This window comes from Podarcis vaucheri (genome assembly GCF_965113315.1).
Source record: "Podarcis vaucheri genome assembly, chromosome: 16".
Taxonomy (NCBI): domain Eukaryota; kingdom Metazoa; phylum Chordata; class Lepidosauria; order Squamata; family Lacertidae; genus Podarcis; species Podarcis vaucheri.
The window spans coordinates 9,056,628-9,069,812 of record NC_138754.1 but is presented as its reverse complement, the minus strand read 5'-3'; the positions used below and the strand labels follow the sequence as shown (position 1 = coordinate 9,069,812).

At 50.0% G+C, this 13,185-nt stretch overlaps 2 protein-coding genes across 3 annotated transcripts in view; both read right to left on the bottom strand.

The window, feature by feature from the left end:
* Positions 1-400, bottom strand: part of IL6R (interleukin 6 receptor) — a 29,870-nt gene extending 29,470 nt beyond the window's left edge. Inside the window, exon 1 of the mRNA XM_082202326.1 lies at positions 186-400. Within this exon, the coding sequence (XP_082058452.1) occupies positions 186-366 (181 nt within the window). The 5' untranslated portion in view covers positions 367-400. The remainder of the gene's footprint in view (positions 1-185) is intronic.
* A 2,493-nt stretch (positions 401-2,893) lies between these two features.
* Positions 2,894-13,185, bottom strand: part of ATP8B2 (ATPase phospholipid transporting 8B2) — a 67,861-nt gene continuing 57,569 nt past the window's right edge. For both annotated transcript variants that reach the window (XM_082202069.1, XM_082202068.1), the window contains 5 exons: positions 12,161-12,244; positions 10,227-10,457; positions 8,419-8,557; positions 7,321-7,451; positions 2,894-5,490 (listed from right to left, as the gene is read on the bottom strand). In XM_082202069.1, the coding sequence (XP_082058195.1) occupies positions 5,179-5,490; positions 7,321-7,451; positions 8,419-8,557; positions 10,227-10,457; positions 12,161-12,244 (897 nt within the window). In that variant the 3' untranslated portion in view covers positions 2,894-5,178. The remainder of the gene's footprint in view (positions 5,491-7,320; positions 7,452-8,418; positions 8,558-10,226; positions 10,458-12,160; positions 12,245-13,185) is intronic.

The window sequence follows — 13,185 nt, the reverse complement described above, 5'->3', positions numbered from 1 at the left end:
CCCTAACCCGTGGATTTGCGCCCCCTAACCCTAACCCCCAGATGTTGCGCCCGGTGCGGCCGGCCCCCCCTGCACCCCCCACGCTACGCTACTGGGGGGACTGGCTCGTTTCCACAGCATCGCGCAAATATTTAAGCCGTGCCAACCCTGCCATGCCATGGGCGAAAGAAGTCTCTTTTTCTCACCCGGCTTCGGGCACAGCTGCTCCTGGTCTACCAAGCCGCTTGCAGCCGCGACCAGCTGCGCCACCCAGGAGACCCCGAGCAGCCACATGGGGCCAGGCAAGTGCCAGCTGCGGCCGCCGCCCCCCGGGCTTCTTCCAGCCAGACCCCCCGGGCTGCCGTGCCACCTTCGCCTTGGCACCATCCTCGCTCGAGCAGCGAAGCCTTTGAGGAACTGTCCCGAGGGGAGGCTGCTGCTGCTGCTGCTGCTGCCTGCTTGGCTGGCAGGGTTGCTCTGGTTGGTTGTGCAAGCCGGGGCGGGGAGGTGGGGTTGTGCAATGGGGTGGAGCTGGAAGGGGAAGCAGGGCTGGGGGGCAGAGTGACAGCGATGGGGTGGGGAAGAACCCTCCGCAAGAGAGGCCGCCCCAAAGCCCTTGGCTCAGCGTTTTCTTTTTTAACTTCTGTTTTTAAATCTGAAAGGAGAGGCGCTAGACCTCATGGAGGAAATCTGGGAAAGATTTCCCAGAACCATAGAATTGCAGTTACAGGTAGGTAGCCGTGTTGGTCTGCCATAGTCAAAATAAAAAAAATCCTTCCAGTAGCACCTTAAAGACCAACTGAGTTAGTTCTTGGTATGAGCTTTCGTGTGCATGCACACTTCTTCAGATACCTTAGAATTGCATTTTGAAAGAAGGGCCGTCTAGTCCAGGGGTCAGCAAACATTTTCAGCAGGGGGCCGGTCCACTGTCCCTCAGACCTTGTAGGGGGCCGGACTATATTTTGAAATAAATAAATAAATGAACGAATTCCTATGCCCCACAAACAACCCATAGGGTGGCGCTGTGGGTTAAACCACAGAGGCTAGGACTTATCGATCAGAAGGTCGGAGGTTCGAATCCCCGCGACGAAGTGAGCTCCCGTTGCTCAGTCCCTGCTCCTGCCAATCTAGCAGTTCGAAAGCACATCAAAGTGCAAGTAGATAAAGAGGTACCACTCCGGCGGGAAGGTAAACGGCGTTTCCGAGCGCTGCTCTGGTTTGCCAGAAGCAGCTTAGTCATGCTGGCCACATGACCCGGAAGCTGTACGCCGGCTCCCTCGGCCAATAAAGCGAGATGAGCGCCGCAACCCCAGAGTTGGCCACGACTGGACCTAATGGTCAGGGATCCCTTTACCTTTACAAATAACCCAGAGATGCATTTTAAATAAAAGCACACATTCTACTCATGTGAAAACACCAGGCAGGCCCCACAAATAACCCAGAGATGCATTTTAAATAAAAGGACATATTCTACTCTTGTAAAAACACGACAATAGCCAGAACGTCCATGGGCCATATTTAGAAGGCGATTGGGCCAGATCCGGCACTCGGGTCTTAGTTTGCCTACCCATGGTTTAGTCCAAACCCCTGCAAGGCAGAGAATCTTTCACTCAATATAGGGTGCTCAAACCTGGAGACTTTAAGAGCTTCCTGCTCTATTAACTGAACTCGACCCCCCTATAAGAGGGCAGCTGCATATAATAAAACTGAGCTGCCTGCTTCCCAAAGGCACAGGTTTGCCCTATGTGAAGCCTCCTTGGGCAGTGGCAGTGTACCTCCACACAGGTTTATTGGCTGGGAGTGGACGTGCAAGGGGTATTTGCAACTGTGATGCCGCTAGAGTCACGGCTCCCCCTCCCCAGAGAATCCTGGGAATTGTAGTTTAAGGGCGCTGAGAGTTGTTAGGAGACTCCTATTCCCCCTCACAGCTACAATTCCCAAAAGCGAGCCAGGGTGCCAACTTGGAATAAAATATTGGGCAGGGCAGGTAAAATGGAGAGGGAGAACTAAGTACAGTGGTACCTCGGGTTAAGTACTTAATTCATTCTGGAGGTCCGTTCTTAACCTGAAACTGTTCTTAACCTGAGGTACCACTTTAGCTAAAGGGGCCTCCTGCTGCCCCTGCACGATTTCTGTTCTCATCCCGAGGCAAAGTTCTTAACCCAAGGTACTATTTCTGGGTTAGCGGAGTCTGTAACCCTGAAGCGTATGTAACCTGAGGTACCACTGTACACCTGCTTGACCTCCTTGGAGGAAAGATGGAGATATAAACATCACTCCTTTCCTTGGCCTGATCCTGGCGGGGGTTTCCCTTGCACTTCTTCCTCCTCCTCACGAGTAGCCCAACATGCAGGAACAGTGCGGTAATAAATCTCCAACCTACTTTGCAGCCACCAGATGGGAGGGTGGGCGAGAGAGCCGGCGAAGAAGCCCACCCACAGTTGAAATCTTGAAACCGCAATGTCCAGATTCAGTGGTTCTTCAGGGTTTCCGTCTGCGTGTGGGTCTGCTTGGGACATAGGTGCCAACTCCCTGGATGCCCAAGCACCCACAAAATTCCCCACGAAGGTGCCTGGCACCCACAAAATTGGGTGCCAGGGCCATGCACATCGCATTGCACCCAGAGCAGTACTGGAGAACCTCCGGCCCCCCAAAGCTCCCCACCCGGCCCTCAGGACTCTCCTAAGGCCCCCACCACCCAGTATCTCACTCTCCTTCTGGGTTTCTGGCTGAAATGTGCTCTTGACAGCATTAAGCAAAAACCAATGGCTGCCAAATGACTTAACCCCCCACCAGTTTATGCCAACAGCCAGTCGAAGGAGTGACCGCATGGGATTTAGGGCGGATGTGCCTTTCGCCCCCTTTCCCGGACTTCCTGTCCTTTAAGCAACAAACACAAAAAGACACGGCGATAGCTTTTTTTGGTCTTTTTTAAGAAAATGCAATTTCTCTTTATACCCATAAAATGATACAATTCTGCCAAGTATAGAAATATGTAATAAATTATATGGAATGTCCCTCGGTCCTTGCATGGCACGGCTGCCCTGCTTATAAAGCCCCTCTCACCCTGCACCCCCCCAAAAAACCACACACAATAAAAATAAGGTAGTCCATGGCCAATACGCCCCCCCCGGTTCCTAATGAACTTTTCTCTTTGGTATCGAAGTCGGGTTTTAGGCAAGAAGGGGGACGGGTGAGAGGCAGAGCTAAAATGTTGCTGCTGCAAAAAAGAGGCCCCTGCCTGTGCCTCTAAGATGGGGGGGGGGGGAAATAAAATTTGGGGGATATGCCAGGAAACTTCAAAAACTGAGTAGGGGGTGGCCCAAAGTCACACAGCAGAGTAAGGGAGGAACCCACCCACAGAGAAATCTTAAATTTACTGGCTTTTCCTTATCCCGACAGTGGCACGGAAACTTGAGAGGCCTCCTAGGCCCCAACATTTTGGCCTATGAGGCTGTTGGGACTGTTGTTTCGGTCAAACTCAAGACTGTGTATGTGTGCGTCTATATAGACACGATAGAGGTGTATGTATTTTAAAATTTGCCATTTAGGATTGAAGTGCAAGCCAGTGGTGATCCTCTTTGTATCCACTCCAGAGTCAGACCAACTGAAATGTGCCCAAGGTGGTCAGAAACATTCGCTTCAGTAGGTCTACTCTGAGTAAGGCTATCATTACATACAACGCCCCAGTTCCTAGTATATATCTGGAACAGTTCAACGAGGCGCGTCCTCACACAGCAACTCGCCACAAGTGCCTGGTTGTTGTTTTTTAATGAACTTTTGCAGGACAAGTAAGCCGTCGGGACGTTTGCCAGAATAGATGTTGCTTTGTGGGAAGGTGGTGAGGAAACTGGGTGCAAAGGGCTTGACGCCCTCTCACATCCTTTGCGGGCTGCAGTAGCAAAGCCCCGAGCTGAGTGCCAGGATGGGGGAAGCTGTGGCCCCAGAACAGCCCAGCCGATTCCTCATCCTTGGCCAGCACCACAACAGGTGAAGTCCCTTGTCTTCCCGTTCTCAGCTCAATATTTGCCCCATCCAGTTAGCTCTGCTGTGATGGGTGGGCTTCTGCTGGTGGAAACCAGAGAACCGGCAAAGGTGGTGGGTTGGTTGGGTGTTTAAGAGGAGGGAGCTGCTTGCAAGCCGAGGTCCTACGTTATATAAAAATATTTTTTTCTTTTTCTTAAACTATTTCCTGCCTTGGGAATAGCAGACCCAAGGGTGTAGACTCTCTGGGGTGCAAACAAGAGGGCAAAAAATAGCAAACCAAGCGGGTTCTTCGAGGGGGGGGCGAGAGAAAATAGCCGATGTGTTTCAAAGCTTTCCCCCCCGCAACCTCTCCCCCCCCAAAGGCAATCCATGCTCCAGGCATCTTGCTGGAGGCTAGCAAGCTCTTGTGCCCGAATTCTTCTCCCTCGCACTTTGGGTGTCACAGCTCCTGCGGATCTCCCAAGCCGTGCCAGTCCAACCTTGTCCTTTAAACACCGCTGCCCAGTGCCCGAGGGAGGCACCCCTAGAGAACTTCCAATGCCAATGTGGAATAGAAAAAAATAATAATCTTTTTTTCTCCTTTTTTTTTTGTAAACGTGGATCGTTTTCTTTCATATAGATCTGTATATATATATATATTTTAAAAAGACACGATTAGATGATAGGAGGACAAGGCATGGAGGGGGGGTCAAAAGCGGGGTGCAGGGCCCCCGCTCCCCCAATCTTTCGCCTGCCGCCTCTTGACGCGAGGCTCCAGCCTCCGACGCACCTTTAAGCACCCCCAACCTTCTTGCGCCTCCAAGCCAGATACATTCATGTGCGGTTCAGGGAGATGTCACTGGGTTTTTCATTCTTGGAAGAAGAAAAAAAGACTCCCTTTTGCACAACAGTTCAGGGTAACATCAGTCTGAGGGATGGGTGTGTGTGTGTGTTTGGGGGTTACACCTGTGCACCCCCTACCCCAGCCAGTGACCTGTTTGCCACTGTAAGCCAGCAGTCAGTTATTCTTATGATTATTATTATCATCATCTTTTTGGTTATACGGCCGCAAGCCTCCTAAGCCTCCTCGATCCATCCGGTAAGATCCGCATCTCTGCGGCTACCGGGGGGGGGGGCGCATTTCTGGCCCGTGGGGCAGCCCTCCCCGCCCCTCCTGAGGCAGGGAGTTCCGCCGGTGCGTGTGTCCGTCTGTCTGTCCCGGGACCTTCCTCCTCACACCTTCAGCGTCTTGTCGGGCCCACCCCCACTAGGGCTGCTGGCCACACTGCTGTCGCCGCCGCCGCCGCCGCCACCGCTGCCCTTCTTCTTGCGCAAAGTCTCGATCCAGCTAGCGCTGGGGCGGCCACTGAAGCTGGAGAGGGCGAGGGAACTGAGGCGCATGTTCTTGCCGGACATGATGAGCTCTCCGAAGCCCTCCTGGTGGGAGAAGGCGTAGCCAGAGCGACGAGATCCCACCCGGCCCACCCTCCCCATGCAGCGGTGCTGGGTTTTCTGCTTCTTTCTCACCAGCTGGGTGTAGCGCACCTGGGGGGGGGGATGAGAAAGCAGGGAGGAGGGGAGAGTCAGAGGCAGCAAGGAAATCTGTTCCCCCCCTCCTTTGTGGGGGCACCCATCAGTCTCCCCGTCCCCATATTCCTCACGACAACCCTGTGAGGCACGTCAGGTCGAGAGAAAGTGACTGGCCCCAACATCACACCTGGGGAGGAGTGGGGATTCGAACCCAGATCTCCCAGGTTCCAGTCTGAGACTTTTAACCACTACGCCAGGTTAAAGGCCTAGGCTGGGGCGGTCTGTACTCTTTTAAGAAGTAGGAGGCAACTGCCCAGGGGTTATGAGTTTGAACCCCAAAAAGATTGGGCAAAAAGATTCCTGCACTGCAGGGGTTGGACTGGATGACCCCTGTGGCCCCTTCCAAATCTGCAGTTGAACGATTCAGCGATCTGAAGAGCGCTGGGATGACTGAGATTCAGAATCTCCTGCTCCATCGACTGAGCTATCCCACTTACTGTTTCAGACTACATCTCCCATCAGCCCCAGGCCATTGTGTCTGTAACTCTATGGGCATGCCGGCTAGAAACTCATGGGAGTTGTAGTCCAGAAATGATCGTGCCGGCTGGCGCTGATGGGAGTTGTAGTCCAAAATAGCCACGCCGATCAGGGAGGGTGATGGGAGATGTAGTCCAAAACTTATGGAGGGCACCCGGTTGGCCGAGGCTGGCCTTGCCCAATATGGCTGCCAGCAATATCCCAAGGATTTGGACTGCGGACTTAAGTGAATTGGCACCTCTCAGGGCAGACAGATGAGACCTGCTAGAAGCAGAAGCTTTAATGTGGGATTATAGAATGCTTTATGGTCTGGTTGGAAGAGCCTTTGGGCATTTCCTGCATGCAGCTACCTGGGCAAGAGTGCCGTCAGAACCCTTGATGTGCCACGACGGAGTGGCAAGGGCGGGTCACAAAAAGAGTTGGATCCAAAACCTTACAGATGCCCTGCTTTACGTCAGTGTCCCGTGTTAATACGCAGAGAGATGCTGTACGAAACAAACCCTGAATAGCCACTGTCGACATAATAGATAACAACCGAGCGCAAGAATGGCACTTCTTGTTTTATTCCAATCTCTCTGCGCTCTGGTTATGCTCGACAGGTGCTGAGAATCATATCGAGTTGGAAGGGACCACGAGGGTCATCCAGACCACCCCACCCTGCAACGCAGGATATTTTGCCCAACGTGGGACTCGAACCCGCAACCCTGAGATTTAAGAGTCTCATGCTCTACCTGCTGAACCATCTCATTCTTTTTTTTGCTTGCATCAAAACATATTCATTTTTTAAAAAATAATACCGTATTTTTCGCTCTATAAGACACACTTTTCCCCTCCTAAAAAGTAAGGGGAAATGTGTGTGTGTCTTATGGAGTGAATGCAGGCTGCACAGCTATCCCAGAAGCCAGAACAGGGAGAGGGATCACTGCGCAGCGCTCCCTCTCGCTGTTCTAGCTTCTGGCTTAGCCGCAAGAAGCCTCTTCATCGCTGCACAGTGATCCCTCTTGCTGTTCTGGCTTCTGGGATTCAGAGTATTTTTTCCCCTGTTTTCCTCCTCCAAAAACTAAGTGTGTCTTATGGTCTGGTGCGGCTTATAGAGTGAAAAAATACGGTGATTAAAAAGAGATGGAAATTTAGAACCTGAGTTTGCCAGGGAGTGGGGGGGCTGGCAGACAGACAAGGTGTCTACCTTGCGGGGGAAAGGAAGGAAGGAAGGAAGGAAGGAAGGAAGGAAGGAAGGAAGGAAGGAAGGAAGGAAGGAAGGGCCTTTCCCCCATCTTCCATTTGGGATCCCTCTGCACCCAAACTCACCGTATCCGAGAGCTCAGGCTTCAGGTCCAGCTTGAGGAACCGGAAGGCGACCACTGGCATGATGCAGACGACGGTGGTGAGGGCAATGGTCAGCCACACGGCAGGTTGGGCTAATGTGTTCTGGGCATTGCCTGGGCAGAGGAAGGAAAGCAAGAGGTCAGGGAGAAAAGGAGAGATTCAGAGGCACCTCTGATCTGGGAAACAGGGGAGCTCACGACAGCCTGGACACCAGGACCCCCTCCCATGCCCTCCCCTGTACAAAAGTGTAAATGAACTTTCCCATAATGCACCTTGGCCACCTTGCAGAAATGTCCCCTTTGTGGCTTAGGGCCCTCGTATTTACGGGACCGCCTCTCCTGGTATGCTCCGCAGAGGACCTTAAGGTCCATGAATAATCATAGTTTAGAGGTCCCGGGCCCTAAGGAAGTTTGATTATCCTCCACCAGGGCCAGGGCCTTCTCAGTGATGGCTCCGACCTGGTGGAATGCTCTGTCCCATGAGACCAGGGCCCTGCAGGATTTAACTTCCTTCCGCAGGGCCTGAGCTATTCCGCCTGGCTTTCAACTTAGCCTGATCTTTTATTCCCCTTCCTCCCCCCTCCCCTTTTTATGAAGATTACCCGCTCTGGTATCCCACAGCTAATTCTCCCCTGGTCTCCTCGCTGGCCCAAATAGGACTAATTTAACCAGTTAGCCCTGGTGATCATCTAATGTTTATTGGATTTCCCCCCTAAAATGATTTTGAATTCTGAATTTATCGTTATTCACGTTTTATACTGTATCTTATGCTGTTTTTTGTTGCATCAGTTAAGTGTTTTAAATTTGTTGTTAGCTGCCCTGAGCCTGGTTTTTGAACCGGGAAGGGCAGGGTATAAATAAAAATTAATTGTTATTATTGTTAATGCACGGCTGCTGGCCATACAGCAGAAATCTCCCAGAATGCACAGCCCTTGGGCCCCAGTAGAAATCTCCCAAAATGCACCACCTTTGTCAATAATAGTTCTGCAACGAGGCAAAAAAATGAGGCATGTGTGAGAGAGGGCAGGGCGGAGAGAGAGGAAGTTGTAGACCCAAACAGAGAAGCAGTCTCCAGACTCACCCACAAAACGGAACTGGTTGGGGAAGAGCTGGAAGAGGCCGTCGCTGTGCATGGCGAAGAGGATGGCGAAGTAAACAGCCAGGCTGCCCCAGATGAAGAAATGGTTGATAGCCGTCCAGAATCCTGTATCCAGGCCAATCTGTTGAGAGGGGGGGAGAGAAAGTCGGCACAGGCACTTCCTGTGGGGCGAGGAACGGCACAGGCGCTTCCTGCCACCCCACAGCGGAGAAAGGTTCCACTGAGCATATGTGGAGTGCAGCGGCAAATTCAGAAGCGCAGGGTCCCTTCCTGATTTTCACAGTGACACCCCCTCGCAGCCAAGCCTCCTTGCAAGATTATACAGTAAACTCATAATAACGCAATAATTATAGTCAAAATAAAAAAATTCCTTCCTGTAGCACCTTAAAGACCAACTAAGTTAGTTTTTGGTATAAGCTTTCGTGTGCATGCACACTTCTTCAGATACCCGGTGAGGTTGATGGACTTCCATTTCATGCGGCTCAATGTGGTGCCTTCCATGGTTCCAGTTACAGATAGGTAGCCGTGTTGGTCTGCCATAGTCAAAATAAAAAAATTCCTTCCTGTAGCACCTTAAAGACCAACTAAGTTAGTTTTTGGTATAAGCTTTCTGAAGAAGTGTGCATGCACACGAAAGCTTATACCAAAAACTAACTTAGTTGGTCTTTAAGGTGCTACAGGAAGGAAATTTTTTATTTTGACTATGGCAGACCAACACGGCTACCTATCTGTAACTGCAATAATTATAATTGGGGATGCGTTGCAATGATCCCCTTTCACCAATGCCAAGGGCTAGTAGAAATCTCCCAGAATGCATTGCCCTTGCGGAATGGACGAAATTCAAAGACTATTTAGTTAAATATGCTAAGATAATTTAAATAGAAATACTTGCAAATAACAGATAGACTTAGGATTTAAATATGTGAAGTTATAGAATAATATGTTTGAAGTAAAGATGAAAAGAAAGAAAGATGGTGATTAAGTAAATTTTATGAGAAACTTGTTTTGGAAAACTGTTACAATGATATAGATATATATATATACATGTATAGATATATATATATATATATTCAGCCAGGGGGATTTGAGGAAGTCACTTAACAATGTTACTAAGAGTGGATTAAATACAGCTAGGATTTATGTTTGTTTGTGTGTTTACAAATTTTGGAAAATCAATAAAAAAAAATGAAGGGGGAAAAAAAGAATGCACTGCCCTTGGCCACCGAGCAAGAATCTCCCAGAATGCACTGCCTTTAGCCCCCTAGCAAAAATATCCCAGAATGCACCACCCTTGGCCCCCTGGGCTCATGCAGATGCAAATACACCTTGGATAGAACAGCTGTTTTACTCGCAGCAGATAAGGACTAGAAAGCCAGGACTTGTGGGAGATATATACAGTGGTGCCTCGCAAGACGAAAAGAATCCGTTCTGTGATTCTCTTCGTCTTGCGACGCAAGCCCATTGACGGATTAGCGGATTAGCGCTATTAGCGGCTTATCTGCTGATCGGATCAGCTGATAAGCGGCTTAGCGGCTTAGAAAAAGGGAGGGGAAGGGGGGAAAAACCCCGCAGGAACTCGCAAGACATTTTCGTCTTGCGAAGCAAGCCCATAGGAAATTCGTTTTGCGAAGCACCTCCAAAACGGAAAACTCTTTCGTCTAGCGAGTTTTCCGTCTTGTGAGGCATTCGTCTTGCGGGGCACCACTGTATATAAATATATCTATATATATAGATATATAGATATCTAGATATATATGTTGTTGTTGGGGTGGGTGGGTTTGTTGTCCTACCTGCACGCTGACGACGATGACGAGGGAGGTCGCCACGGTGACGGCAAAGGACTGGTAGTCAGCCAGGTGGGAGTTGTCGCTGAAGACCCCGTAGGGGATGAAGAACATGAAGACGGAGGTGTAGATCCCTTGAGCGATGCAGATGAAGAACTCCCGCTTGTTGAAGAGCAGGTTGAGCTGCCCCGGTTCGTACAGCTTGGGGTACTCCAAACTGCGATGCTCAGGCACATCCTAGGAAAAGGGAGTGGGACAGGGCTAAGCCGTTAGGCCTGAGGGCAGGACCACCCCGTGTGGGGCACGCAGGCCAGGGACGGACAGGGACAAAAACTTGGTGTGGCACACTCAAAGCAGACTCGCCAAAGGAGATAGACACACACGCACAGAGAGACACAAACCAGAATAAGTTGGCCATTCAGGCAAAGGGGGCACTGCTCCGTCCATATCTAACCCAGGGGTTCCGAAAGAAGAAGAAGAGTTTGGATTTGCTATCCCGCTTTATCACTCCCCTTCAGGAGTCTCAAAGCGGCTAACATTCTCCTTTCCCTTCCTCCCCCACAACAAACACTCTGTGAGGTGAGTGGGGCTGAGAGACTTCAGAGAAGTGTGACTAGCCCAAGGTCACCCAGCAGCTGCATGTGGAGGAGCAGGAAAGCGAACCCGGTTCCCCAGATTACGAGACTACCGCTCTTAACCACTGCACCACACTACCCTCCGGGGGATAGTGGGATTACCTGGGGAAGGGTGTTAGGAGGCAAGGGGGCTGCATGGGGACGTTGGAGGTGTAAAGGACTTTGAAAAGCTGGTATCGCTGGATCAAGCCCATTCATTGTGTTGAATTAAATGAAATACTTCTAACTGGATTTTTAATAAAAGTGCCATAATGCAACTTTTATCTTCCCTGGTAGGTCATGCAAACTGCAGTTCTCAGTACAGTGGTACCTCAGGTTAAGAACTTAATTCGTTCCGGAGGTCCGTTCTTAACCTGAAACTGTTCTTAACCTGAAGCACCACTTTAGCTAATGGGGCCTCCTGCTGCCGCTGCACGATTTCTGTTCTCATCCTGAAGCAAAGTTCTTAACCCGAGGTATTATTTTTTGGGTTAGCGGAGTCTGTAACCTGAAGCGTCTGTAACCCGAGGTACCACTGTAATGCTTTTTATAGGGTAGGGAGCACTGGGGAATTGGTCTATGGAACCAGTGGGCAGTCGCTCGAACAGTTTGGGAACCACTGACCCAAGCTAAGGATCTAACCCACCAATCTAACCCTGTGGCCCTTGCTGGACTTGCAGCGTCCCTGACCACTGGGGCCGGCGGGAGTTGGGAGTCCGACAACATCTAAATGCCCATAGGGTTCCCCACCACCACCTTACCCCCCTGTAATTATATTTGAATTTGATAGTTCAATAGGAAGAGCATGAGACTTTTAATGTCAGAGTTGTGGGTTTGAGCCCCACAATGGGCAAAAGATTATGTTGGACAAGAAAATGATCCTCGTGGTCCCTTCCAACTCTACAATTCTAGGATCCCTGATTGGTTGGGACATGACGGGTGGGAAAAACATGTGGGGCCCACATCTGAGACAGCCATGGGTTCGCCGCCCCTGCCACTGGTCCATCTGGCTCACAGCAGCCTTTGCCAATCTGCTGCCCTCTAACCGCTATATCACAATAAAAAATTCCTTCCAGTAGCACCTTAAAGACCAACTAAGTTAGTTCTTGGTATGAGCTTTCGTGTGCATGCACACTTCTTCAGATACACTGAGGAAGATACACTGAAGAAGTGTGCATGCACACGAAAGCTCATACCAAGAACTAACTTAGTTGGCCTTTAAGGTGCTACTGGAAGGAATTTTTTTTTATTTTGACTATGGCAGACCAACACGGCTACCTATCTGTAACTGTCGCTATATCACACTGAGGAATTAACATGACTGACCTGGTCAAAGACACCCATGGCGAGCACTGGCAGCGAGGTGTAGACAATGTTGTACAGCGTGATGAAATATTGATCGTAGACAGTCTTTGAAAAGATAAGAGGGAGAAATTGAGAGACCAGGGAGAGGAGAACAAAAGGAGTCTTTGCTGCCCCCTGCAGGCCCGCTGGTGTAAAACAAAACCCAGTCACTCAGCTGGAATTTCTGCATTTCCATAACATTTTACAGTAGCTTTTTTGGGGGTCAGGGAGTAGGATTTTCAAACCTCCAACTTCATCAACTCTCAACCACATCAAGTCCCTAATCAACTCGGGACCCAAATAGCTGAAAACCAGGCCCTCCTAGTTATTTCATTGCCCTTAGATCATGAGTAGGCAAACTAAGGCCCGGGGGCCAGATCCGGCCCAATCGCCTTCTGAATCCGGCCCGCGGACAGTCCAGGAATCAGCGTGTTTTTACATGAGTAGAATGTGCCCTTTTATTTAAAATGCATCTCTGCGTTATTTGTGGGGCATAGGAATTTGTTGTTTCCCAAAAAAAATATAGTCTGGCCCACCACATGCTCTGAGGGCCCCTGTTGAAAAAGTTTGCTGACCCCTGCCTTAGATGGTTGAGGGGTGGCAGGACAGGGCCTTCTCTGTGGTAGCCCCTAAGCTGTGGGCCTTCCTCTCCACAGAGGTGCGTTGGACAACTTTATTACCCAGCTTTTGGAGAATTCTGAAGATGCACTGCTTTATTATTATTATTATTATTATTATTATTATTATTATTATTAATTCTGATTGCAAGTTGTTTTAAACTGTTTGTGTTTCAGTTGTTGTAAAATTCCCTGTGACCTTATGGTGAAGGTCATCACCAAAGAAGAATGACTACTTAGCAGGGTGGCAGGATCCCCTTCACTGCGTGATCCCCGATAGGCTAGGATCACCGGTGTGGCCAATCCACGACAACTCTCCTTCTCTCGGGGTGAAATTGCTGCCTTCAGCGATGCATTTAGCGACTTACTCAATCTACACCACACCTTTTT